The sequence below is a fragment of the Protopterus annectens genome, chromosome 17.part0 (assembly GCF_019279795.1).
Source record: "Protopterus annectens isolate FY-2018-M chromosome 17.part0, PAN1.0, whole genome shotgun sequence".
In the NCBI taxonomy this organism is placed as follows: domain Eukaryota; kingdom Metazoa; phylum Chordata; order Ceratodontiformes; family Protopteridae; genus Protopterus; species Protopterus annectens.
In genome coordinates, this window is record NC_056751.1 from 87,901,336 (window position 1) to 87,929,052 (window position 27,717).

Sequence of the window (27,717 nt, forward strand, 5' to 3'; positions counted from 1 at the left end):
CAGAGGCCTGACCATGCGGTCAGTTTTCTAGGCATGGTTCGAGTTTTAGGCCTTGAAGAAGAAGATGGCATCAGTTTAATACGCAAGTCAGTAGGCCTGAATACACCCTCAGAAGCCGGTGCCAGCACAGTGGCTCCGGACCCATCCAAGGTAGAGACATCCGCAGGTTCCACAGTTGAAGCATCTCATGGCATACAGGACTCCGAATGGGTCTCAGTAGAGGCCTGCGAACCTGAAGTAGCGGGTATCAGGGGCTGCGAAAGCACCTCACTGAGTACCGGCGAACTGGCGACTGGCTTAGGAGAAGTGTCATTTGCAGTTTTGGACCTAGGCGGCCTGTCTCTGTCTTTATCTTTGCGTTTTTTCAGAATGCCGGTAGTCGGATGGCTTACCAAAGACATAACAGGATAATTGAACAGAGCACCAAAATATTTAGAAGCGAAAATATACAGACGATGGATAGTTCGCAGTTTAAATAAGGCACAAAACCGACAGCGAGGTAAGTCGCAGGCAAGGAATACAGTACAAATGAAAATCTTTATGACGTATTTACTTTCCACAAGTAATACGATTATATACTTTTACTCACATCGGTTTAGAGCAAGAAAAAGTTTCCACAATGGGGTACTTTAGCTTTTAGTTGAAGACTTCGGTTCTGAAACTCGAAAATGAAAATTTCAGGAGTCGGCCGACTGGCACTTGCGAACTGCTTCTGCTTCGGGCACCGCATGGCAAGAAAGACTGGTGTAATGGCGTTGGCCGCATGTTTTATACCCCTGTCGACCTGATGTCACGGAAGAAGGGACAGCAACCGACGCAGGACCCAAGACTTTGGTAATCAGGTCGACTGAGGGCTACTGCAAGCAGATAGCCGAAATGAGATGACTGCAACAGTGAAACACGAAGAACATCTGCATCCCCCTTAGGTCTTTTGTTTACAAAACAAACAAAAAAAATACGGGTGTCAAATTTTAAGTCCAAGAGAAAGTCCAATGAGGGACTGAAAATTGATAATGACCACTGTCAAGGTCTTGAACTACTTCTCCATTCTCTGCAAATAGATCTGGCTTTCTGGACAAAAATATTTAGCACTATGGAAGGTGATCTTCATGAAAATCAACTCTTAAGTGTTCAGCAAAGTCAGTATGGTAAAACAAAGCATTGTGGCAAACCATAGTGCTCTCGGCTGCTACTCTGGACAAGCCCTCTACTGTGTTAAGAGACATATGAACTGCAAGACTGGCTACGGTTGACAACTTGGCTGACTGGAGCACACATCTGTTTTCATTTCAGGTCCAAAACTAGAGTGCAGTAAAGTGTAGGGCATCTCAAACATCACCACAGAACTCCATCAGATGGTCCAGACAAGAAAATGCCCTCAAACAAATAAGGACATATATTATACACACTTCTCCAGGTGATGCATCACCTGACATTCTTTGACGGGTGGATGAAACAACTGAACCCTGAGCAATGATAAGTTCCCGAGAGATGTGGAGATCAAGGTCTCCATCTCGGGAGTCCCTTACAAAAAAGCACTGTTCTTTGGTGAGTGACAAATCTATTAACGTTTATGCAGGACGGGTGCCACTCAGATAACTTTAGTAGCTACGTTAATATCTAAAGCTGGCTGGACCACCCATTAAGACATTTTGACAGAACTGTTGAGTGAACTGACTATTTTCTGGAAGCCCCCTCCAAAGGAGACAAAGGATCTGCAGGCCACCTCCCCTTCTGATGCATCCAATAAGTCCTCAAACTTGGGGTCATCGTGGGGAACATGACAAATCTGTGCCCTCAATGTCTTCATACACAATACAGCAGGGGTAGGTATAAGTTAAGACAATGTGCTGTTTCCTTACAACAACTCTTCTTCAGAAAACTGAGAGGGAATTCAGAAGAATAGTGCCCACATTCTGAAGCGGAGGAACAGACTTTCCAAAAAGTCCAGCAATGATGATGACTCCCACATGCTGGTAGAGAAGGCAAGGGGATTGAATAATGTCAATAAGACTGGCTTGGAGAAAGGTGACTCTGTAGCCTGCATCCAGGGATCTACTTACCACAATACACCAAGCCTTAAAGAGATGGCTGAGGGCTCCACAGCCAACAGAGGGGGTACCAATCTGCATCAAAATCACATCTGGCAGATGTGGCCTCAGGGAAATCACTGCCACAAAACTCTGCACCAAAGCTGAAGATGTGACAGACTTGAAGACTGATGGGGCTGAGGACATGGGACTATCAATGCCAACCTGGGGGGGCCAGGAGGAGCTGATCTTCATGTCAAATGTTACTGATCTAATCACCTCAATGGGGTCAAAGCCCACCTAGGTTTTAGGGCCCAAAGAATTGGAAAACTGAGAAATATCCCTCACTTCCATTTCAGGCACCGATCTGCAAGGGGATGGAGACAGAAGACAGGTGGATGACAGTTGATTCACTCACTAGGTCTGACACTAGAAAGGGGAACTGTGATAAGAAATTCCATAACCTGTAGCATCCATTTCTTGAAAAAAGGCTCTACAATGCTGCCAATTACATAAGTCTGAAGGAAGAGGCCCAATGCCGCCTGATTTTCCTGAGACACTCCATTTCAAACACTTTTTTTTTTTGCATTATTTTTGCCCCCACTTCCCAATGACCACCAGACCCTCTTTCTGTCTATTTGCCATTTTTTTCCCATCACAGGGCGAGAGTCAACTGATAGAATCCAGCAATGGGGCAGTCATCAGAGTGATTTGAGATTTTCTACTATGCCCTACACCACCTGCACATAACTGCAATATAAGGGAAAGGGACATGCAATGGGCTGTCTGTGCTAGTCACTCTTACTTCTGCAATGGATGTGCTGCCAGCATGCAACACCAGTCCCTCTTCCCTGAAGAATGGGAAGGCAGTTTCCTTGGTTTTCATAAGAGAAACAGCACCAATATTGTGGGCTCTAAGCACATGTCCCTCTTCCACCCAGTGGGAAAGAAGAGAGGGTTAAGCCCCCCTCATTCCTCCTACAGCAGTGAAGCCACTGACTGAACACCAGTTGTCTGGGCTGCAGTCAGAGCTCCAGTTCTCTGTGCCTTTGACTAAGACCGTCTTGAACTTGGCATTAGAATACTTCTGCCACTTCTTGGTCATGGACACAGCAAGCAAGAATGATGCCATAGCGCCTACGTCCCTTGAGGTTAACAGAAAATTAGAACTTTGGGCCAATAAATCATTCCATGCTGAAGCTGAAGACTGGGTGGCAGACCTTGCTGGTGTAACTGGATCTTAAGCTTCTCCCAACTATGTCAACGAGTGGCTATATAAAGTCGCAGCAAATTTCACACTGGTTTTCTTGATGGACTTCTGCAAGGCAAAAAGACATCAAATGTTGCTGTCTTGGGGACAGCATTTTCTCCCTGCAGAAGTAGTTATTGAACTTTTACTCCACAATGACTGCAGATGGACAAGCCCCCCCCCCCCCCAAAAAAAAAAAGTAACAGACCTTCACAGAAAACAGGGAGAAGAGGGAGCACCTGACAGGCAGAAAATACTGAACAATTAACATCACCACCACTACTACTACAACTACCACAACTACTACTGCTACTACAATTCCTGTCAAGCAAAACAGGATAACTAGCAAGGCAAAACAAGGACAAAAACAGAAGAAAAAGGCAATTAATAAAACTTCTCTCTCTCTCTTTTTTTTTTTTTTTTTTTAGGTAAAGGGCCAAAGCCCAATTTGGGAAGTGGGGAACAGGAGGAAGATTGAAGATTAAATTTTCCAAAAAAAACTACCAAAGCTACAAACACAAAATATGGGGGCACCTACAACCTTGTGGATACAAAGTCAGGAAACAATTTCATGGGCAGCTGAAAAAAAAATTCTTAACAGTCACAGGCCATCTCAGAAACCAACAATTAGCAAACAGCAGCAATGGCAGTCTGAACGACTGCATTCTTGCAATACACTATGGGATAAAAGAGAGGAGTGAAGCAGCCTGGGAAAATCTATAGTGCGAAGTAGTTCTAATTTTTGTGGCTTTAGTACTAGAGGTTACTGAAGCTGTTCCCACTGAAAAAATTACTGATTTTTACATCATCAAGGGGCAAGCAAGCATGCATTTCTTCTTTTGTGTACTGCACTGCGAATGGTGATCTTTAAATAACCAACTCATTTGCATACAATGTTCTGTTTTTTTTTTTTCAGATTTGGCAACCATATTCTATTTCAAATAAATACTACAACCATCTACCTGGAAAATATGGCTGCAGGTTGAATAATTCTGCATCATGGATTTCCATCATTTTAGTCTCCTTATTGAGGACCCCAACAAAGTATCTAGAAACATTAAAAAATATATATATGAAATGCAAACATATTTCACAAGGAAGAGTTCAACATTTAAAACAAGGAATTACTGACCCATAAAAAAATTTTGTTAATTCAGCATTACATGTTTAAGTTATAATACCTTGGTATTCAATGTACACCACAACAAAATATATGCTTTGAAGCAACTTTTATCCCACTTGCAAATCAATTTTTGATGAGAACTAACAATATTTCTAAGTTTGTTAGACTATCTTAACCTACCAGACCACCTCCTGAAGTGACTTTTTTTTCTTACAAACAATTCAGTAGTTACTGCTTGTCAGTGAAGCTTGTCACATTGAAAGGAACAGCACAGCATTTATACATATGGACAATACAGTTACGACTGCTGAATCCTACACAAATGCACTCTATAAGCACTTACAAGAGTGCATGGATCGTGCTATCCCAAACAGAACCAAGACGCTATTCACCAAAAAAGGAAGCCAATCTGGTGGTCTCCTGCCATAAACAAACTCTACAACAGAAGGGAGAAACTGTTGCAAAAGAGAGTAAAATCCCATGAGTGCAGGAGCTCTCTCTGGTCAGCCTCAGTAAGAAGCTGAGATCCCTTATAAGATCCTCCAAAGCTAGCTATGAAAACAAAATCGCCACTGATTCTAAGGGCAACCACAAAGCATTCTATAGCTATGTCAAGAATCTCAATGGCAACACCCAGATCTGCTCTGAGTTATAGCACAACAGCACAAAAATTACAGAACCAACTGATACTGCCAACATCCTGGCAGATAGGTTCAGTGCTAACTTTACCGCCCTCTCACCACCTAAAGAGCCCATATCTATAGAGGAAGAATGCAGAGTCCCTGTAATCACATCTATGCAAACAAAAGCTGCACTCTCTAAAACCAAAAACACAGCATCCATGGAACATCCCAGGCTGCGTTTTACACAAACTTCAGAACAAACTGGCTCCCCACCTAAACACCATGTTCAATCATAGTCTCATGTCAGGTTTTGTGCCTACTGAATGGCGCACAGCAACAGTCATCCACTACACAAACGGGGAGCCACCACTGATCCTGGGAACTATCGCCCTATTAGCTTGACAAGCCTGGTCTGCAAGGCCATGGAACGTATCATCATGGAACTCATAAACAAAGACATTGGCAACCTCCAAACTCTGGACCCCACCCAGTTCGGGTTTGTGAAAGGCAGATCATGCCTTCTGAACCTGAACGACTTCTTTGAGGCAGTCACCAAAGCCATAGACAAGGGTAAGGTGGTTCACACAGCCTATCTTGACCTCACCAAGGCTTTCACCACCATCCCCCATTCTGGAATTATAGCTAATCTCACTAAAAGTACAGTTTTGTACCTACCATAAATGTAGATGTTCGAGTGCTAATACAGCTGCAGTCATAACAGATGGGTTCTCCTGCCGTCAGGCGGGTCCTCGGTCGGCCGAATTCCAAAGTCTAGGTCCGGTGTCGGTTGTCGTCACTTCTACCCTGACGTCAGAGCGACAGGGGTATAAAGGAACCAGCCGACGCCATTTTCTTCAGTTTTTCTTGCCCCAGATGTCAGGTGCCCCCAGAAGGAAGGCAATACATAAATTTGTGTAATAATGCAGTGCAAAATAATCAAAATAACAGTAGTTGCAAGCAAATACATCATAAATGAATACCCCAATCAGGTTGTATGAGGATGTGTTAGCCTATAGGCCTGTCCCAAGAGGGGAAGGAGGGAGGGAAACCTGGACTGCAGCTGTATTAGCAGTCGAACATCTACATTTATTGTAGGTACAAAACTGTACTATGTTCATCGTGCATACAGCTGCAGTCATAACAGATGGGTAGAATCCCAAAGCTAAGAAAGGGGTGGTAGGCACTAGGTGGAACTAGGAGGAGCCAAAATGCCCTGCAAGACTGCAGTGGCAAAGCCTGCTCTAGATTTGGAGTATAATGGTAGGTTGTAGTGCTTGGAGAAGGTATGCACAGAACTCCAAGTGACTGCTTCCAAAATATCCTTGGTAGGAACTCCTCTGAGGAAGGCTGCAGAGGTGGCTGTGGCCCTGGTGGAATGAGTTCTAATGCCTGTAGGTACAGTTTTGCCATGAAAGGAATAGCAAAAGCGTATGCAGTGGGCTATCCATTTTGAGATTGTCTGTTTGGAAATTGGCTTTCCTTGAGCTCCCACCGCATAGGCCACAAAGAGCTGTTCTGATTTTCTGAAAGGCTTTGTTCTGTCCAAATAATAACGCAGTTGTCTGTGGAAGTCCAAGGAATGCAGTAATCTCTCCCCTTTGTTTTGAGGATTAGGATAAAAAGTAGGTAAATGTATGGCCTGATTTAAAGCTACCCTGGATACCACTTTAGGCATAAAGGACGGGTTGGTTCGTAAGGAAACTCTGTCCTGATGGAAGATGATAAAAGGCTGGACAGCCATGAGAGCCTGCAGTTCTGAACCTCTGTGAGCTGAGGTGATAGCCAGAAGGAAAGCTGTTTTCCAGGACAAATATTGCAAATCTGATGAGGCAGCTGGCTCAAAGGGAGGCAAGGTCAGTTTTTCCAGAATGAAATTAAGATCCCAAGCAGGTATTGGTTGTTTCCTTGGAGGTCTTAGATTCTTAGCCCCTCTGAGGAACTGTCTTAAGAGAGGGTGAGAGAATAAAGGTGGATCAGTGTTGTATTCTGCAGAAATGGCTGAGGCATGGATTTTGATGGAGGAGAAAGAAAGTCCACTGCTTAGCAGTTCAGCCAAATATTGTAGTATTTGAGGTAAATTCAGTTTTCCAGGATCCTGGCCCTTTTTCTCATTCCAGACACAAAAACGTTTCCATTTTGCGGAGTAAGCTTTTCTAGCTGATGGCCTTCTGGCCTCCAAAATGACATCCTGCACCTCCTTGGAGAGTAGGGCCTGTTGTGATGCTAAGGAATCTTCCATGCGGCTAGATTGAGTGTTTTTAGCTGGCTGTGAAGAGTTTTGAAGCTGTGCTGAGTCAGAAGAAGAGGCATTAGAGGCAGGGTCCATGGTGGGGAATGCGTCAGGCTCCTCAGGAGTGGGTACCAGTGTTGCCTTGGCCAGTCTGGAGCAATGAGAATCATCTTTGGTCTGTCTGCTCTGGTTTTCAATAGAACTTTGGGCAGCAGAGGAAGAAATGGGAAGGCATAAACTGTCATTGATGTCCAACTGAAAGAGAGAGCATCCACTCCCCAGGCCTTTGGATGGAAGATCCTTGAGCAGAATTTTGTCAATTGATGATTTTTGTGGGAGGCAAAGAGATCTATGTCTGGCCTTCCCCATTCTTGGATTATTTCTGTAAAAACTTTTGGATGCAATTTCCATTCGTGTGAATCTGTCATATCCCTGCTTAGGTTGTCTGCCAGCGTGTTTTCCTTGCCTGGCAAGTACTGTGCTTGTAGTTCCATTTGTAAGTCCATGGCCATGTTCCAAAGTGACATGGCCAGTCTGCATAGGGGGTAAGAATGTGTTCCTCCCTGTTTGTTTATGTACCACATAACTGTGGTGTTGTCCGTTCTTATCAATAGTTGACCTGGTTGTAGAAGGTCCTTGAAAGCTATAATAGCATTTATTACTGCTAGCATTTCTTTTTGATTGATGTGAAGGTGCTTTTCTTTTTGGGACCATTTGCCCTGAATGCACCGATCTATCATGTGCGCCCCCCAGGCGTAGTCCGAGGCGTCTGTTGTGATGACTTGATTTGCTTGAGGCTTGCTGAATGGAAGACCTGTGATTGTTTGACATGCTTGAGCCCACCACAGAAATTCCTTTTGCAGACATGGAATTAGTGGTATTATTGTTTCCAAACTGTGGCTGTGTTGAGACCATATGTTTTTCAGGTACCATTGTAGTTTCCTCATATGCAGCTTTGCACATGGGATTAGTAAGATGCAAGATGCCATGAATCCCAGAGCCTGCAGGATTTTCCTTGCAGTCAGCCTGGTGCAATTTGCTAGTGTTCTGAAGTATTGAATTAGTTGCCCCTGCTTCTCTGGCGTGAGGTAGGCCATCTGGGTGTTTGTGTCCAAATTGGCACCCAGGAAAATTATCTTCCGAGAGGGTATTAGCCTTGATTTCTTTTTGTTGACTGTGTATCCCATTGAGTTCAACAACATCATTACATAAGCCAGATGTTTCAGAAGAATGTGCTTGCTGTCCGCTTGGATCAGGCAGTCGTCCAAATAGGGGTATATTTGTATCCCTTGAAGTCTGCAGTAGGCAATTACTGATGGCAGGCATTTCGTGAATACTCTGGCTGTAGATAAGCCAAAGGGCAATGCAGAGAATTGATAATGGGTTGAACCTGCAAGAAATCTGAGGTACCTTCTGCAATTTTGTCTGATTGGAACATGCAGGTATGCCTCCTTGAGGTCCAATGTTACCAGCCAAGACTCCTTGTCCAGCATGGGAAGAAGTTGCTGTAGAGTGAGCATCTTGAATTTTGGTACGAGTAGAAATGTGTTTAGGATGGATAGGTCCAAAATAGGTCTCCAATCTTTTCCCTTCCTTGGCACCAGAAATAGCCTGGAATAAAAACCTTGACCTTGTTCGTGCGTAGGTACCTCTTGAATAGCTTTCATGTTTATGAGATCTGTAATTTGCCTTTGTGCCTCTGCCATTTGATTGTGTGGCAGGTTTGGCATGCCTCTCATTTTTGGAAGGGTGTGAAAATGGAATTTGTAGCCTCTGTTTATAATGTCCAGGATCCATTTGTCCTTTGTGACAATATGCCAATTTTTGAAAATAATGCCAGCTTTCCTCCTAAGGGGCTGCCATTTGAGACTTGGTTGGCATGCAAAGGGGAAAGTCATTGGGTTTGCTTTCTGAAAGATTGCGAGTTATCCTCACCACCTCTTTGTGTAGGAACTTGCCATTGTCTGCCTCTAAACGATCCTTGGGATTGTCCTCTGCCCCTCGGCGCCTGTATCTGCCTCTTTGGGGTCTGTCCGTGGCAGGAAAGGACCAGTTTTGGAAGGCCAATTTCTACTAAAGCGTGGGGTTGTACCTGTAGAAATTCTTTCACAGTTTGCATTGATTTAGCCTTTTCCTCCATTTTCCTTAACACCTCCTCAGCATTAGCACCAAATAGTACATCCTTTTGAAGAGGCGTCTAGTAATTTAGCTTTGACATGATCAGGCAAGGCTTGTTCCTTGAGCCAGGTATGCCTACGTATGACTGATCCTGTAACAGCAGCTCTACATGAGGCCTCTAGAGCATCAAAACCACATTGTAAGGTATGCTTACCCACTTGTTCTGCACTATGCATCAAATCCTGCAACTCCTTCAAGTCTGGTTGTTCAGGTTGTGACATTTTACTTTTCAATTGTGATAACAAACTGTTGGTATTTTAGCATATGAAACTGACAGTTTAAGGCCCTCATGGATAAGGTAGCCGAGGTATATACCTTTTTTCCCCACCTTTCTAAGGATCTGGAGTCTCTCTCGGAAGGTAGTGGATTTTTAGCAATGGAGGCCTTAACTCCCTTGGGGCCCTGTGAGATGGTTTCTGGGTCAGCAGCATGGCTTTTGTATAGAAATTGGTGTGAGTCAGGAACCCTGTAGTACCTGTCAGGCTTACCTGGGGCCGGAGGTAGAGAGTCCAGGTTAAGGCAAGCCTCAGAGTAAACATCATCTAGGATGTCCAAGACAGGAGGTATAGCCAGAGGCCTGTGCTGAGGTAGCAAGAGAAATTCCCTGAGCCTTTTCTTGGAATCTGAATAATCTTGGCCTTCCCAGTGGAAGTGTTCCCTTAAGGTATGCAAAGTTTCCCCAAATGAGTAATCCTCTGGGGGGGGGGGGGCAGAAGGGATGGACTCCTCCGCATCAGAGTCTTCAAAAGGGGAGTAAGAATGTTCCTGATCATCAGAAAGCTCTGAAATAATGGAGCCCTGATCAGAGGAGGGGGAATCTTCCTCCACTCTGGGCCTTTTGTCCGGTGGGGGCTGAGAACCTCTGATAAGAGTAATTAAATCCTCAGCCACTTTAAGCATCTGTTTCTTAGGCATGGGGCCTAGAGATGGGCCCTGTGTAGCTGGTCTCTTAGAATGCATGGTTGCTTTAGACTTTGTGAAAGCTTTGATGGAGAAAGAAGAGGAAGGTCTGAAGACACCTTGAGTGGAGGTGGACCTGTCCACATTCTGAGTTTCAACGCCAAGAGTGGCTTCGGTATCTGTAGTCGGGGTGTGGGCCGAGCAGCCTGCGACCTCGGGCACAGGAGACACCGTCAAAGAAGTGTCGTCGGTAGTCAGGGGCTGCGTAGGCGCCTCGCTGAGAACCGGACCACGTGTAGTCGGCTTTGGCGTGGTGTCGGTAGAGGCCGCGGACCTCGTGTGTCGGTCCTTGTCTTTGCGTTTTTTAGACAAAACCGGAGTCGGAGTATCCGACAACATAGTTTAGTTAAATGCTTTTCCAAAATAATGCTGGGCGAACTCCGCCCGACGCTTAATAGTGCGTTTGTTGAACGTAGCACAAAAGCGACAGACCGAGATGTCGTGGTCTGGGCCTAAATAAGGTATACAGAGGGAATGGAAATCCTTATGCAGTATTTGCTTCCCACAAGAAATACAATTATTAACTTTGCCTGACATCGGTCTGAGGCAAGAAAAGTTTCCCCAACGGGGTACTTTAGCTTTTAAGAAGACTTCGGTTTCCAAATTTTCGTAATCTCAGGAGCTGGCCGACCAGCACTTGCGGACTGCTTCTGCTTCGGGCACCGCGCGGCAAGAAAGACTGAAGAAAATGGCGTTGGCTGGTTCCTTTATACCCCTGTCGCTCTGACGCGACGACAACCGACGCCGGACCTAGACTTTGGAATTCGGCCGACCGAGGACCCGCCTGACGGCAGGAGAACCCATCTGTTATGACTGCAGCTGTATGCACAATGAACATCTAGGTAAAAATACCTACATCACAAGATGGATTGCCAAATGGCTCACTGACAGAACCCACACTGTAAAAGTTGCAGACACCAAATCTGACTTCAAACCAGTGACAATTAGAGTACCACAGGGTTCAGTCCTGGGACCTCTCCTGTTTGGTATCTACTTCTCTGAAGTACAGGCTAGCACAGTAGGCCTCTGGCTAACAAAGTTTGTAGATGACTGCAGACTAGGAGCCACAGTCAAGTCCCCAAATGATGTGGACATTCCTACAGAAGGGCTTCACTGAGACAGATGCCTGGTGTCAGAGGCATGGCCTCAAGCTCAATGCCAAAAAATGCATTGTCATCCCCTTTGTTAAAACCTCTTCTGATGCCCGTGCCCTGGCCCAGCAATCAAGGAGCCTCAATCCTCACCACTAACACCAGAGAGGGCATCTCATATATGAGGAAAGGATAACAAATACACGCAGTAAAGTGCAATTTCCCTTAAGGGCACACAGAGATCACAGTCAGTCCAGGGCTGGTCGCTCCCTTGCTCTCCAGGTCCCCAATAAGACTCCCCACTGGTACAGCTATAGGGTCCAGATCTCAGCCAGCTGGGCAAGCTAAAATCTCTAGCACCCTCTCTGTCCAACCAATGCTTCATGTTCCTGCCCAAGTAGCTGACACACACACACTTTGAGATAAAAGGTTATACAACCACACAGACACGTCTGGGGAAAGCTGGCACAGGTTCTCCAGCTGTGCCCCTTTTACCCAGACTATACGGTAGTACCAGCTGCCACCACCCAGCTAATATTATCAGCTACCCAAAGGCCATTAAAAGGGTGTCCAATTATTACTGTGCAATATTATTATCCACTTGGTAGATGTGACTAAACAGTCAAAGCTTACTAGAGTGGCTTTGTACAGTTTTTCAAGTACTCTTAAAAGCTTAAATTATCTCTACACAAACTAGCTACAGTTAAAAGGTTTTACAATATTTAATAATGAATAATTAAAACCACCAGACAATACTTTCTACTACACAGAAAGTGCTAGTCAAGAGTTCAGAGATCACACAAATACATCAGTAGTACAGTTCTGATATCACAGAAAAAACACTTAGGCTAATCTTTATAGTCCTAGCTATTTCTACAAGAAAACACATTTCTAAGATAACTTACTTAAGACAACAGGCAGAGTGCTGAGTTGGATAGTCAAGACAAAATGCTTAATGTCTTCTGGTTTTCTCTGTTTAAATTGAAACTGCAGTTCTGGTAAAACATTACATCATTTCACACTTTCCTGGTGTTCCCAGGCTGACAGAAACTGCATTTACATTCTTTTACACTTAAGCAATAAAGGACATTCCACATGTAAATTCTGGTCATTAAACTTAGCCTTAAAACAATAGGCAGGAAGCCTTCATCTAGCCCAGCTGGAGCCGAATTGTAAACATCAAAGGCAGTCATGAAATAATATTAATTTCAAAGGACCAACAAGAAATGCTTGACTTAGCTTTATTTACAGCAGATGGCAATGTTGCCACATTGTTTTAAGTTCAACATTTCACAGCATATTCTTTCATTTTACAAAAAACAAACTTGTAATTCAACATTCACATTTACAAATGACAGAATTATCTGCAAAATCCTATCTGGCTAAGCTGGCAGCCTTCACCCTTCTCTACCAGTCTTCACAACTCTGTACCCATGAACTACCATATAAACGGCAGTCTACTTAATGCCGAATGTGTGATAAGAGACCTTGGGACCCAGGTGGACAGTAGTCTCTCCTTTGATAATCACATTGCCACAGTAGTCAGGAAATCCTTCTATGTGGTACACCTCATCACAAAAGGGTTCTCATCCAGGAAAAAAAGAGAACACTATTCCTCTCTACTCGGCACTCATTAGACCCATTATAAAGTACAATGCCCCTTTTGGAATGTACCTCACAAGACATCTGCAGCAGCTGGAAAGGCCACAGAAGTACCTCACAAAGAGGATTACTAACCTCAAACAGATGCCCTACACTGACCATCTCAAAAAACTCCAGATTTACTCTGTAGCATATCACCTACTCCGAGGAGATCTCTGCCTAACATATAAAGCTATGTTAAACCTAGAGCTGTTGGACACGCTACACCTTAAGAAATCCCAATCCCTCCGAGCAACACGCTCTAGGGACCTAAACCTTCTCACCACAAAGTACAGTTGTGTACACTTACCATAAATGTAGATGTTAGAGTGTATTCACTGCTGCAATCATTACATTTGGGTAATCTGCTGGCAGGTTGCCCTCACTCGGCCTAAATATCAAAGTCCTGGGTCCTGCGTCGGTTGATGTCTCCTCTTCCATGACGTAAGGTCGTCAGGGGTATATAACAGGCAGCTGACGCCATTTTCTTTAGTTTTTCTTGCCCCAGATGTCAGGTGCTCCCCAAATGGGGAGCAAAAAAAAAAAAAAAAAAAAAAATGTATAGATATATATATATATATATATATATATATAAAAACTCTAAATACATTTAAATGTCACAACATAAACTTTACCTTCATCTAAAAGGAAATACACCACAAAGGGTATAGAATATAGTGAAGGAAAGAAAAGCTGTAGAATAAAGTGGGATGGCGGGTGGGTAACCCAGACTGCAACAGTGAATACACTCGAACATCTACTTTTATGGTAAGTGTACACAACTGTACTATGTTCTTCGTGTTTCACTGTTGCAGTGATTACATTTGGGTAGAATCCCAAAGCTATGGACGGGAGGCTGGAACTAAATAGCATTAGGAGCAGCTATAAGGCCCTGCAGAACTGCAGTGGCAAAGCCTGCCCTGGACTTAGAGAAGAGAGGCAAATGATAATGCTTTGTAAAAGTATGAACAGAACTCCAAGCAGCAGCTTCTAGAATGTCTTTGGTTGGTACCTCTCTGAGAAAAGCTGCTGATGTAGATGCAGCCCTGGTGGAATGTGATCTAATGCCCTTGAGCACCGGTTTACCATGATGCAAATAGCAGAAACGAATGCAGTGGCTTATCCACTTTGAAATAGCCTTTCCCTCTGATCCTGCAGCAAATGCCACCAGTAGCTGCTCAGACTTTCTTAGAGATCTGGTCCTGTTTAAGTAGAATCTTAGTTGTCTGTGCACTTCCAAGGAATGCAGAATCCACTTCCCCTTGTTCTGTGGATTTGGATAAAAAGTTGGCAGGTGAATAGTTTGGTTAAGAGCCACACTGGATACCACCTTAGGCATAAAGGAAGGATTGGTCCTGAGGGACACCCTGTCTGGGTAAAATATAATAAAAGGCTCCACAGCCATGAGGGACTGTAGCTCTGAAACCCTTCTTGCTGAAGTGATTGCCAGAAGTAAAGCTGTTTTCCAGGATAAAAACTTTATATCTGCAGTAACAGCTGGTTCAAATGGAGGCAGGGTGAGCTTTTCCAACACAAAATTGAGGTCACATGCAGGAATTGGTGATCTGGGAGGCCTTAAATTTTTGGCCCCTCTAAGATACTGTTTTAGCAAAGGGTGAGAAAAGATCGGTTGCTCTGTGTTGTAATGAGCAGAGATGGCAGAGGTATGGATTTTTACTGATGAAACAGATAGGCCCTTGTCAAGCATCTCAGTCAAGTATTGTAAAATCTGAGGAATATTTGGTCTTGCTGTGTCAGTTCCTTGTGCTTTGTTCCAAGCACAGAATCTCTTCCATTTATCAGCATAAGATTTTCTAGTACTAGGCCTTCTGGCTTCCAAAATGACATCCATCACAGATTTACTGAGACGTGTTGTTTGAATAACTACATGATCAGCCATGCTGTCAGGTTCAGAGTTTGGAGCTGATTGTGCAGGATTTGAGACAATGGATAAGGTACTTGAGGCAAGTACCAAGGAGGGAGTTGAGACATATTCCTCAGGATTGGGTACCAGTGTTGGCGAGGCCAGTCCGGGGCAATTAGAATAATTTTTTGTTTTTTCTTGTCTGACCTTTAGTAGGACCCTGGGAAGAAGAAGCAGAGGAGGAAAGGCATAGACTGATAGGTTTTCCCAACTGAAGGATAGGGCATCCACTACATCCACTTCCCATGCTTGTCGGTGATAAGTCCTTGTGCAGAATTTGTCCAGTTGATAATTCTGGGGAAGAGGCAAATAGATCTATGTCCGGGCTCCCCCATTTCTTTGTTATCATGCTGAAGACTTGTGGATCCAGTTTCCACTCGCGAGGGTCCATAAGGTTTTTGCTTAGGTCATCTGCCAGAGTATTTTTTCTGGCAGGAATTGAGCTTGAAGATATACTTGGTAAGTCAAGGCGGTGTCCCACAATGCCATGGCTAGTCTGCAAAAGGGGTAGGAGTGTGTGCCCCCCTGCTTGTTTATGTACCACATAACAGTGGTGTTGTCCGTCTTTATCAGTAGTTGTCCTGGATGAAGTAAGTCCTTGAAGGCTGTCAGGGCATTCTGAACAGCTAACAACTCTTTCTGGTTGATATGCAGGTGCATTTGTTTTGGGCTCCATATGCCCTGAACGCATCTCCCCGCCAGGTGGCCCCCCCCCAAGCATAGTCTGATACGTCTGTAGTTAGGCTTTGGTTGGCAGGGGGTAGAGTGAAAGATCGTCCCATGTTCTGGTGACAAGTCTCTGCCCACCAAAGAAACTCCTGTTGTAGGCAGTGAAAGAGAGGAATCATTGTTTCCAGACTGTGACAATGTTGACTCCATAAACTTTTTAGGTACCACTGTAATTTCCTTATATGCAGTCTTGCATATGGAATCAGTAGAATGCAGGATGCCATGAACCCCAAAGCCTGCAAAATTTGTCTTGCAGATAACTGGGTTTTTGTTGCCATCTATTTGAAGTAAATAGTCAGTTGCCTTTGTTTGTCTGGCGTAAGGTAAGCCATCTGGGCAGCTGTAGTCAAGTTTGCACCCAGGAATGTTATCTTTTGAGAGGGTACCAGTTGTGATTTCTTTTCGTTTATTGTGTATACTAGGCCTGTTAGAAGCCTTTTCACAAACGCCAGATGTTAAAGAAGAATGTCCTTGTTTTTTGCTTGAATGAGGCAGTCGTCCAAGTAAAGATAGATTTGTATACTTCTTTGTCTGCAAAATGCAATTACTGGTGCAGGCACTTTGTAAAGACCCTGGGCGCAGTAGATAAGCCAAAGGGCAGTGCAGAGAATTGGTAATGCATAAAACCAGCCTTGAAGTGGAGGTATTTTCTGCATGATTCCCTTATTGGGATATGCAGGTATGCCTCTTTTAAGTCTAGTGTCACTAGCCAAGTGTTCTTGACCAGCATGGGCAAAAGCTGCTGCAAGGTTAGCATTTTGAATTTTGGTATGTCCAAGAATGTGTTCAAAATTGATAAATCCAGTATTGGGTGCCAGGCATCGTCTTTTCTGGGTACCAAGAACAGTCTTGAGTAAAACCCTTGTCCTTTTTCCTGTTCTGGCACTGGCTCAATAGCCCCCATATCCATTGTTTCTGTGCCTCTGCCCATTGATTTTGTGGCAGATCTGGCCAACCGTTCGGAATTGGCAGAGTGTGGAAATGAAATCTGCATCCCTGGGATACTATGTTTTATACCCACTTGTCCTGGGTTATTAACTGCCAATTTTGAGCATGAAGTACTAGTTTTCCCCCCTAAGGGGGCTGCCAAAAGATAAGTGCTTGGTGATGGTAGAGGGAAGTCACTGAGACTGTTTACTGTAGGGATGTGCTTTATTTCCTCCAGATTTGGAGGTAGAGGCACCCCACTGCTTTGACTTGTAAGAATCCTGTGATTGATATCTAGAGCCCTTTGAGCGCCTGGATTTGCCCCGTGAAGTTCTGTCGGACACAGGAAAGGACCAATTTTTTGTAGGCCAGTGTCTACTAAATCTTCGTGGCTGCAATTGTAAAAAGTCTTTTACAGTTTGCATAGACTTAGCTTTGTCTTCCATTTTCTTTAAAACCTCTTCTGCCTTATTACCAAACAGAGTATCATGCTGTAAAGGTGCATCCAACAATTTAGCTTTAACATGATCAGGCAAATTTTGCTCCTTTAGCCAGGCATGCCTTCTAATCACAGATCCAGTAACTGCGGCCCTGCAGAAGGCCTCCAAGGAATCAAAACCACATTGCAAAGTATGCTTTCCAACTTGTTCTGCTACATGCAATAATTCCTGTAATTCTTTATTTTCCACACATTCAGAAATCAACATCATTTTCTGTTTCAATAATCCCATAACATGCTGTTGATATTTAAGCATATGAAACTGGCAGTTTAAGGCCCTAATTGCCAAGGTTGCAGATGTATAAACCTTCTTTCCCCATCTATCCAGCACCCTGGAATCTCTATCAGAGGGGGCAGGATTCTTAGCTGTTGAGGCCTTTACACCTTTGGGACCCTGTGAGATACTTTCAGGGTCAGCAGCAGGGTTTTTGAACAAAAATTTGTGTGAGTCAGGAACCCTGTAATATCTGTCTGGCTTGCTAGGAGCCGGAGGTAAGGAATCTGGAGTCATGCTTGATTCCGAAAACACATCATCAACAATGTCTAATACCAGAGGTATGGCTAAAGACGTATGCTGGGGGAGAAGAAGGAAATCCCTAAGCCTCTTTTTTTGATTCTGAGAAATCTGGACTCTCCCAATGGAAATGTTCACTCAAAGTATGCAAGGTTTCTCCAAAGGAATAATCTTCAGGTGGAGATGCAGATGGGATTAATTCCTCTGCATCTGAATCCTCATAGGGTGGTATAGAAAATTCCTGATCAGAAGAGGAATCAGAAGAAATAGAAACCTGATCTGAAGATTCATAATCAGTGTCTTGCCTAGGCCTCTTATCAGGGGGGGTTGGGAACCCCTGATCAAGGTAATTAGGTCTTCAGCCATTTTGATCATCTGCTTTTTGGGCATAGAGGCCTGAGCATGTGGCTCATGCATCATTTTTTAGCCTTAGAAGTTGCTTTTGTCTTTGTTTTTGAAGCTGGTGTTGGTTTTATATAGAAATGTTGGGGCCTGAAGACACCCTCAGAAGCCGGTGCCTGCTCAGCGGCTCTGGACCCATCCGCGGGTACAATACTTTGAGAATATTGTGGCGTGCAGGACTCCAAATGGGTCTCGGTAGAGGCCTGCGACTCGAAAGTAGCGGGTATCAGAGGCTGCGAAAGCGCCTCACTGAGTACCAGCGAACCAGCGACTGTCTTAGGAGAAGCTTCATCGGTTTTGGACCTCAACGGTCTGTCTCTGTCCTTTTCTTTGCGTTTTTTGTCAACTCCAGTAGTCTGATTGCTATCCGACGACATTTCAGGGTAGTTAAATCTGTTTCCAAAATATTTTGAAGCAAAGACATACCGATGCTTAATAGTGCGCTGGCTAAATCTAGCACAAAACCGACAGCAAGGCACGGTATGATCTGGGCCTAGGCAAGGAATACAGTATAAATGAAATTCATTATGTGGTATTTGCTTCCCACAAGTAATGCAATTATTAACTTTTACAGACATTGGTTTGGAGCAAGAAAAAAGTTTCCCCAATGGGGTACTTAGCTTTAATTGAAGACTTTCGTTCTTAAACTCGAATTCGAAAATTTCATGAGTCGGCCAACCGGCACTTGCGAACTGCTTCTCTTTCGGGCACCGCGCGGCAAGAAAGACTAAAGAAAATGGCGTCAGCTGCCTGTTTTATACCCTTGACGACCTGACATCATGGAAGAGGAGACAGCAACTGACGCAGGACCCAAAAATTTGATATTCAGGCCGACTGAGGGCAACCTGCCAGCAGATTACCCAAATGTAATGACTGCAACAATGAAACACGAAGAACATCAAACAGGACATGCTGGAGGGATAGATTCCTGTCCCAGAGACTTCCTATACTTTGGAACAAGCTACCCATCTATGTCAAGCAAAGTTCCTTATTAGCAGTCTTCAAGAAAAATCATGATGAGTGGATGGGAAATAGGAAATACACCCCAGGGATCACTTCTGTGGCTCTGCTGGACAGGGGCACAGGAAATTAACTTTCTTGGGTGGCATAAGCCAGGGAACCTTGTTGGCTAGGCTTATTTAGGCCTTTGGGCCGATAGCCTTGCACCTACCCATGAACCTACGAAAACAGAAACTGTTAGAAAAGGGGCAGTATAACTCTGTTAAGTAAGAGGCACAGTGGCAGAGCAGATAGTGTTGTCAACTCAAGCAAGAGTTTCTCTGGTTTAATTCTCAGCTGGGGTGCCTTCTGTGCAGAGTCTGCAATTTCTCCCTTTGTTTGTGTGGGTTTCCTCCGAGTGGTCCAGTTTGTATGTTGACAGGAATTACTTTTTTTGTTCTTTGGGACAGGAGATGGGGGGGGGGGGTCAAAGACTGCAGGATAGAAGAAGGATACCTTTGGTGCATTCAACAGAAGACTGGACTATTCTTTCTTACTTATTAAAAAAATAAGCATTCAGAAACGTTTAAGCCAGTACAGGGTAGCATTTTACCATTACTGTGAAGAAAGAGTCTCTCTCCAAGAATGTTTTAAATTACATTGAGACAAGTGTATCACATGGTACAGTATAAGGTGTAATGTACATAATACATGTAAAATGTCATTGTTTGTGTAATGCTACATAACCTTTAGAACAAAGCTAATGGATATTACTCAAAACAACATGCACACAACAGCATATACTTTACGGTGCAGTTACTGGCTCACACCGTTTAACTCTTTGTTTATGTTTATGGGACAGAACCAACAAAAACAGAAATGATATGAACCAATGGTACTTCTAAATCTGTAAGATGGATAGTTTTGCAAAATACTGGAAGTTTCTTGGCATGTAATTCTGAATTTGGTCTGTTTTACAGTGCTCACTAAAGCACAAGCTCCCTTTCTAACAATGCCTGCAAATTGTATGTGGTGTATGATAAAAATAAAAGTGATATACCAAACATGCAGGTTCAAAGCACTACTTACGAGTCAGGAACAAGCTGAAAGAAGGTGGAGGTTTCTGTGTTTAGCACTAACAAGGTAAATAATTTTCCCATGTAATACTGATAAACCACTAATTAAATTATAACTTGTTAATTTTCATTAATTATTTCCTTTGCACCACACTTAAATATGTACTATATTGCAGAAAAAAATACTTGTATGCGATAACTGTATGCTTACTATTGTCACCCAAGTTTTGAATGTCCTGATTTCCTTTAAGAACTGATCTAGTCTTGTGCATTGACTAAACCAATATTTTTCTGGTGCCAGTCAAAAGTACACCTTTGAGATTAGTAGATCTTAGCTGAGTAAGAAAAAAACCTGCATTTCAACTAAAAAAGAAACTTGGAGACATTCCATTACCTAATGCTCTGAAAAGGGAAGAATGAAAAGTCAAGACAAATTAATGCAAGAGTTCCCTGAGGGCTTACTCAACCATTATTTGATGATTTGGTACCTGGCCAGGTAGTAAGAAGACATGTTTGTTGTCAAAAAGGAACAATTTAAGGTCCTCCACATAATGTACAGGCATCTTTTAAGATAGTAAAAAATTAAAAATCACTCGACCAGTAACCACGTCTCCCCAAGACAATCAGGACAGAAGATCCAAGGAAAAAATACCCTTTAATGTTCACCAACACAGTAATAACAGAGATTCACAAAAAAATCAGTTTAGCGCGCTTTCACCCAGTAAAATACTAGGCTTCTTCAGAACAAAGAAGCATCCCCATCTAGTACATTTAAATAGTGTAGCACAACCAATCACATCTTTTAAGATAACAGGTAGAAACAGGTCAACAGGGTTGATTCACTATGTCAGTGACAAAAATTATGGTAATCTAAACTCATGATCAAATTAATCCTTATAATTTAGCAATACAAAAGACAAGTTACTTTGAGTCAGGTGCATTTCTAGCTACCACTGAATAGCAGAACACCTCAGAATAAAACTACCCCAAGACAAATATCTGTGTTGTATACTGCTATGTCAGGATGTTGTATCCTTGTGGTTAGACTAGTGAACTACACATGAACTGTGCCCTGAAGACCTGTTGTTAAACCTTCCTACAAGGATGGACGCTCATCATCTTTCGATTAATAGAATAAAGGTCCAAAATATTCCACCAGCTTACTATTTAAATTTAAGTTCCACATAAAACTTATCCACTTCTGATTTAAAAATATCAAGGCTGTCACTCTTTAAATAGGGTTAGGTAATCTATTCCAAAGATCTGCTATTATGTCATAGTAAAAATTTGCAGTAATCTGTCTCAGTCTGAAGTTCCTTAATACACCTATGATTACTATGCATGTTGAAAAGATCTAAACCCAAGACATTCAAAAAGAAATGCTTTATATATCACTACCAAATTTCCCCTGAGCTGTCTGTTGCAGAAGGAGCATGCATTCAAATGCTCGCCTTCTGTTAAATGATAAACTTTGAATGTACACTATTTACTTCGTTATTCCACGTTACAGCTTTTTTCAAGCATAATGCATACGGATTTATTAACCAAACTATATAATAATACTCCAACTAAATTCCAAACAGGTTGATAAATAAAGGGATTAACACTTTATTTCAGGACTTGATAAATCAGCTGATACAGCCAATCATCTTAGATCCCCAATTTCTTGGTTCATTTACATGATTAGTGAAATTAAGTTTCTTATAAATAAGCACACATAGGTCCCAAAAGTTGAAATTCTTTTGACTTCTTATGTAATAAAGTAATGACTTTCAGTCTCACATCATTTATAGCTGATACATTGCATCTTGCCAACATTTATTCTGTTATTTTCTCCTACCTTTTGAAGTTCATGTAACAATTTTGCCTAAGTTTATATTATTTACGTATACACTGTGGAAGACACATTTAACAAGAGGCAAATCTGTTAAACACAGGGTGAATAAATAAGGAACAAGGACAAAACCTTGCTGTACCCAGTGTAATTATGAACCACTCAGATCATATGCCATCCACGTATGACAAACCGCTATGAATCCATAAAATTACGGAAGGACCTTAGTGATCAAAACCCTGTGATTCTTACAGTCAAAGGCTTGAAAGAAATCTATATAAACAAAATCTGCTTGAAACTTCTGCTCTAAAGCAACACAATAAATATATATTGATTGGATTTTTAAAACCGATATAATATTGATAAAAAGGCTAAACTGAATGTGGTGATGGCACTTTTAGCAGTAGTGTTGGTAAACCTTAGCCTTCTTTACCAAGTTCTTCCAAAAATCTATTTAGACTTAAAATTAATGCAGTGATCCTTGCCTACACAAGAAAGTATACTAAATGACTGATAGAAGCTAAACTTCTGTCTCCCACATTTTTTTTACAGATAAAGTGATTGCTCTTCTGTAAAACCTGATGAAAACCCATGCACTTTTGGTTCCTCTGTTTCATTAGCTAGTACTTAGAAATCAATATTGGTAATATTATGGATGCTGGTGGCCTTATTAATTTTTAAATATTTACTAACAGAAATAGTATAATCATAGTTAATACAGAGTAGGGCGGCCACGGTGGTGCAGCGGTTAGCGTTGCCGCCTCACAGCAAGAGGTTCTCTGGTTCGATCCTCGGCTGAGGTGCCTTCTGTGCGGAGTCTGCATGTCCTCCCTATGGTCGCGTGGGTTTCCTCCAGGTATTACGGTTTCCTCCCACATCCCAAAGACATGCTGTAGGTTGACGGACACTCTAAACTGGCCCTAGGCACGTGTGTGTGCCTTCTGTGGAAGGTTGGATGCCGGGCTGGCAACTCAACACCGTAAAACTCCACTGCCAGTCGTGAGTGGACAGGTGATCTGCTGTGGCGACCCCTAACCGGGAAAAGCCGAAAGATGAAGAAGAATAGTTAATACACAGTCTTTACTATCAAACACAGATTTCAAGTAGCATACCTTAAAATACAAAATATTTTCTTAAGATGTTCACAATAAGCTTCAAATTTCTCATGGACATCAATCATCTTGCTAATAGTGTAAGTCATAGGAAGAGGCATAGCATCTTTGGTCTCTGCAGCTCTAATGTATCTAAAGAATGTTCTTCCACCATCTTTACAGTTAGCTTCCAGCAGTAATTCCATGTTCACTCTTTCCTTTATTCACAGTTAGCTCAATCTGTCACCTTACGTCATGACATTTTCTTTCAGTATAATTTTTTTTTTGTTTGTTAACCACTGTTTACAGGCTTTTTTTGGTTTAAGTTTTTATGTTTTTGGCAAGTCTGAATTACAGTAAAGCAAACCATCATAAAATCAGTAGACACCAATGCGAACTTGCATGCAAATGAATAAAACTTAAAGCATGCTGCTGATAAGGCCACTTCATCATAGGTTCATAGCATGATACTAGGCTATTGGCCCGGAGACCTTTATAAGCCTAGCAAAGAATTCTGCCCACGTTCCCACAAAGTTAGCAAGTGTTTCCTTGTCTATCAGGGACACAGGTGGGAATCTCAGAGGTGTATTTTCTGTTTCCCATCCAGTTGTCCAGGTTCCTCTTAAAGAGGGACAGAAAGAGACTCTACTTGACATGGAATGGGAGTCTATTCCATAGATGGGGGAGTCTTTGGGACACAAATCTAACCTACCAACAAGTTCTATTAATGTCATAGACCAGGCTAAGGGCTTGCACGTGGGTTGTGCGAGTGGAGTTTGACTTACAGATATGCAGCAACTTCATCAAGGCTGGGTCTGAGATGGCTTTGTATGCCAGACACAGGTCACCTCTGAGTAATCTATATGAGACTGAGTACAGTGACAGGGCTTTTAGCCTATCTGTATAGGACAGGCGTTTGAAACACTCGATTTTTTCAGGTCAAGAACCTCTGTGGTCTCTCCAGCTGCTGCACGTGCTTGGCAAGATACATGCCAAAGGGGGCATTGTACTTGATAATGGGTCTAATAAGGGAGGAGTACAGGGATGTTATGACCTCCTTATTCCTGGATGAAATACCCTTACTTATGAGTTGGGCCATGTAGAAAGCGTTCTGTACAACAGAGGTAACATGGTGGTCAAAAGTCAGGTTGCTATCAACCTGGGTGCCAAAGTTCCCCACAGTTGATTGCGTGCTTAGTACGCTGTTATTAATGTGATAATTAGTGGAGACTCCATTTTCCCCAAGGGGGATAATGATGCATTTTTATTGGCATTTAGTTTGAGACCATGCTTCTGGCACCAGTCATTAGCTTGGGTAACAATTTTGGATTTTATGCTTCTGCAGTTGGTGTTCTTCGCTTTATCTGTGCTTTTTTTAATTTTTTTTTATTTTGTTGTTTAGAGATTATGGCCAATGATTCACTTCTGCAGCTGTCTCACTTATTTCGAGATTACATTATTGATTCTGGACAGTCTTCTGGTCAGTCTTCCCTGAGGAATAATTTACAACCAGGTGCAGTGCTGGAAGGCACTTCAGCTCAGCATACAGAGACTCCTGTGCCCTGGGAAAGATTTCTGGAGGAAGGCAGATCCAGGAGAGGTGATAATCCATTTCAAAATTTTGGTGGACCTATGGCTGGTAATACTTTTCCACTGAGGTTCGTAGTAATATTGATTCCCTTGAGAGGTTGCTTAACAAAGAAAATGTGATTTATTATAATATTTTGGGGCTTAAGAGATATTTAGATCTTTATATTACACCCAGGGGTCTGTGTTTTGTTAAATGCCCCACTACTCCTTTTTATTCTACTGATCCTGCTGATAAACAGTTTGAAAATAGATGGGTAGTGGCTGCCCATCATTGTGTTAAAGAATGGATCCAAATTTTACTTGAAAGAGATGTTCTTAAACAACGAAAAGTAAGGGTAGAAATTTCAGTCTCTTGTTCTCCCCTGTCTGCACAAACTGGTACAGTTCATTGTGAGCAGTTATGCTCAATGAATGCTTCACTTGAGGAGAATTCCGGTGACATCATTAAAAGGAAGATTCACAAATTAGAAAGGGACCTCTGAGATTACAGATCAGGGAACATTTTGAAGAAGACAGTTAAACAAAACACATAAGGAGGCTCTTGGAGCCACTTCTGCTAAGTGGAAACGGCAAGTATATTTTTCTTCTGCCTCTTCTAATGTCAACAGTAGTGCTGGGGAATCTGACAATGAAACTAGGGCTTTTCCTCCCCTTCCACAGCCCCAATAACCCCATTATATTGCAGGAGAACTTTCGGAGTTACAACAGACCAGGAACCAAGAATAATAATTGAAAATGAGGGTATTTCCAGAACAATAAGGAGGGACTGAACTTTAACAGTAAGAAAAGAAGATATTGACTATACCAATGTTTGTAATGCAGTAAAATCAACCAGTGTTACCAGTGTTACCAGTAGTGACAACTTGATTGTAAACTTTACAGGTAACCCTTGTACAGAATTATCAGTATTACAGCGTGGGTTAAAATTTATTCCCACATCTCTGCCATGATCATGTCTGTAAGGGTCTACTACACATGATCGAAATTGCAGAAAGCCAAAACCCATATGGCCGAGACCATACGTTCGACTTCCGCAATTTCGAACATGTAAAAACAAAGAAAATACACAACATTAACTGACTTTCTAAGTGTTAGTGGGGGGGGGGAGCTATGCCCCACTGCACCCCCCACACCCTCCGTAACTTTAATATACCAACTCCAAGATCACACTAGAGTGTGGAAATGGAATATTACAATTCCGCACTGCACGGAGATGTCCGTTACACATGGTCTGCATTCCAAAAGTCGAACATATGGTCTTGGCCATATGGGTTTCGACTTTGTGGCATTTCGATTATGTGTAGGGGACCAGTCTGTAAAACTGAACTGTTTAAGCTGTCTAGGAAATTACATTTGTTGGATTATTAAGATTGTGTCTGAGGATGCCCCCTCCATTGACACAGATGGGGAGGATGGGGAATGTGATTTTTTTCTCATGTAATTCATCAATGGATTCATATGACATTAATGCCTACTGTCTTTTAGATACTTCTAAGGTACCACATAGTAGTAAATTCATTCCCCCCTTTTGTTAATACCATTCAAGAGTTTTCATCTATGGTAAATTATGCTCTTGAGGTTAGTTTGAATACCTTTAAAAAAGAAAAAGCTAAAGTATGTTATAAATTTGACTAAGGCTGAATGCACTGCAATGTCTTAGTACTAGGAGGGCTATTGTTATCAGGCCTTCAGACAAAGATCAAAAAATAGTTGTGTTGCATTATATGCAATATTTTAATATGTGTATGGATCATCTTTCTGACAGTAATATATACGTGTGGCTAGTGAACATGAATATTATGCAGCTATAGATAGCTTTAAAGATTTGTTACACAAGGGTTACAGACTTGGCTACTTTTCCAAGCAAGATGTGGAAGTTAAATTTAAATTGAAAGGCAGTTGTTTGGCAAAATTTTACTGCTTGCCAAAAATCAAAAAGAAAGGTTTTCCCCCTCCTAGAAGGCCAACTGTGGCAGCTGAGAATTTCTTTTTTACACAATATGGGTCTTTTCCTTCATACTTACTTGCTTAGCTATGTTGTTGGTTTAGACTCTTATATAAGAGATTCTTTTCATTTTCTAAAAAATATAGAGACCATCACTTGTCAAGAAGGTTTTTTTCTGGATGGTTTTTGATGTCAAGAGCCTTTATGCGAGTATTACACATCAGGTGGGACTTGAAGCTCTTAGGTTTTTCCTAGGCACTAGCCCGGTTAGTACTTTTGTTATAGAATTGTTATATTTTAGTTTAACCCATAACTTTTTTTAAACATAACAACTGCATCTATCAACAGATGCAAGGTACAGCAATGGGTGCATCCTTTGCACCTATGTATGCTAACTCGGTAATGAGTTTATTTGAGTTAGAGTTTTTTTAATAAGTATGTTGTTCTTTACAACCGACTTATTGATGATTTAATTTTTTTTTTATGTAAGGTTGGTGCATGGGTAGTTCATTCTTTTGTAGCTTCTCTCCAGGAAAACCGTTCTGGCTTACAATTTGATGGTGTACAAAAAGGCATTTCTGTTTTTTTTAGATGTGGAGCTAAATATTGTTGATAATATGATTATTACAAAGATTCACAAAAAATATGATGATGGTACTCATTTTTAGACAGTAACAGCTGCCACGCCCCCCCCCCCATATTTTAAAGGCTTTGCCTTATAATGAGTTACCCACAATAAATAGGCTGTGTAATAACATTCAGTCTCTCAAGGAAGAGATTTTGCATTCTTGTATAGCCTTTAAACAAAGGGGATACAGCAATGAATTAATTATTAATTCTCTGAATAAATTGTTGTGCTTGAGAAGGGATACCACTAGTGTGGTTAATGTTCCAGATGATACGAAGTCTGTGAATAGATATAGGAGTCATGCAGGGAATATTAGTGATAAAAATATATATTTTGTCACTACTTATAATATTTATACTGTTGAGTTAGTAAAAATCTTAAGATGCTACTGGCCATTCTTACATAAGAAGTATGGGATTAAGAATTTACCTGACTCCTTTACTGTCTCCTATAAGACAGACAGAAATATAAAAGACATGGTTGTTCATAATTTG

At 42.1% G+C, this 27,717-nt stretch overlaps 1 protein-coding gene across 2 annotated transcripts in view; it reads right to left on the minus strand.

Moving 5' to 3' along the window:
* Window positions 1–27,717, minus strand: part of POLR1E (RNA polymerase I subunit E) — a 970,793-nt gene that overhangs the window by 698,103 nt on the left and 244,973 nt on the right. For both annotated transcript variants that reach the window (XM_044059632.1, XM_044059633.1), the window contains one exon: window positions 4,242–4,327. In XM_044059632.1, the coding sequence (XP_043915567.1) occupies window positions 4,242–4,327 (86 nt within the window). The remainder of the gene's footprint in view (window positions 1–4,241; window positions 4,328–27,717) is intronic.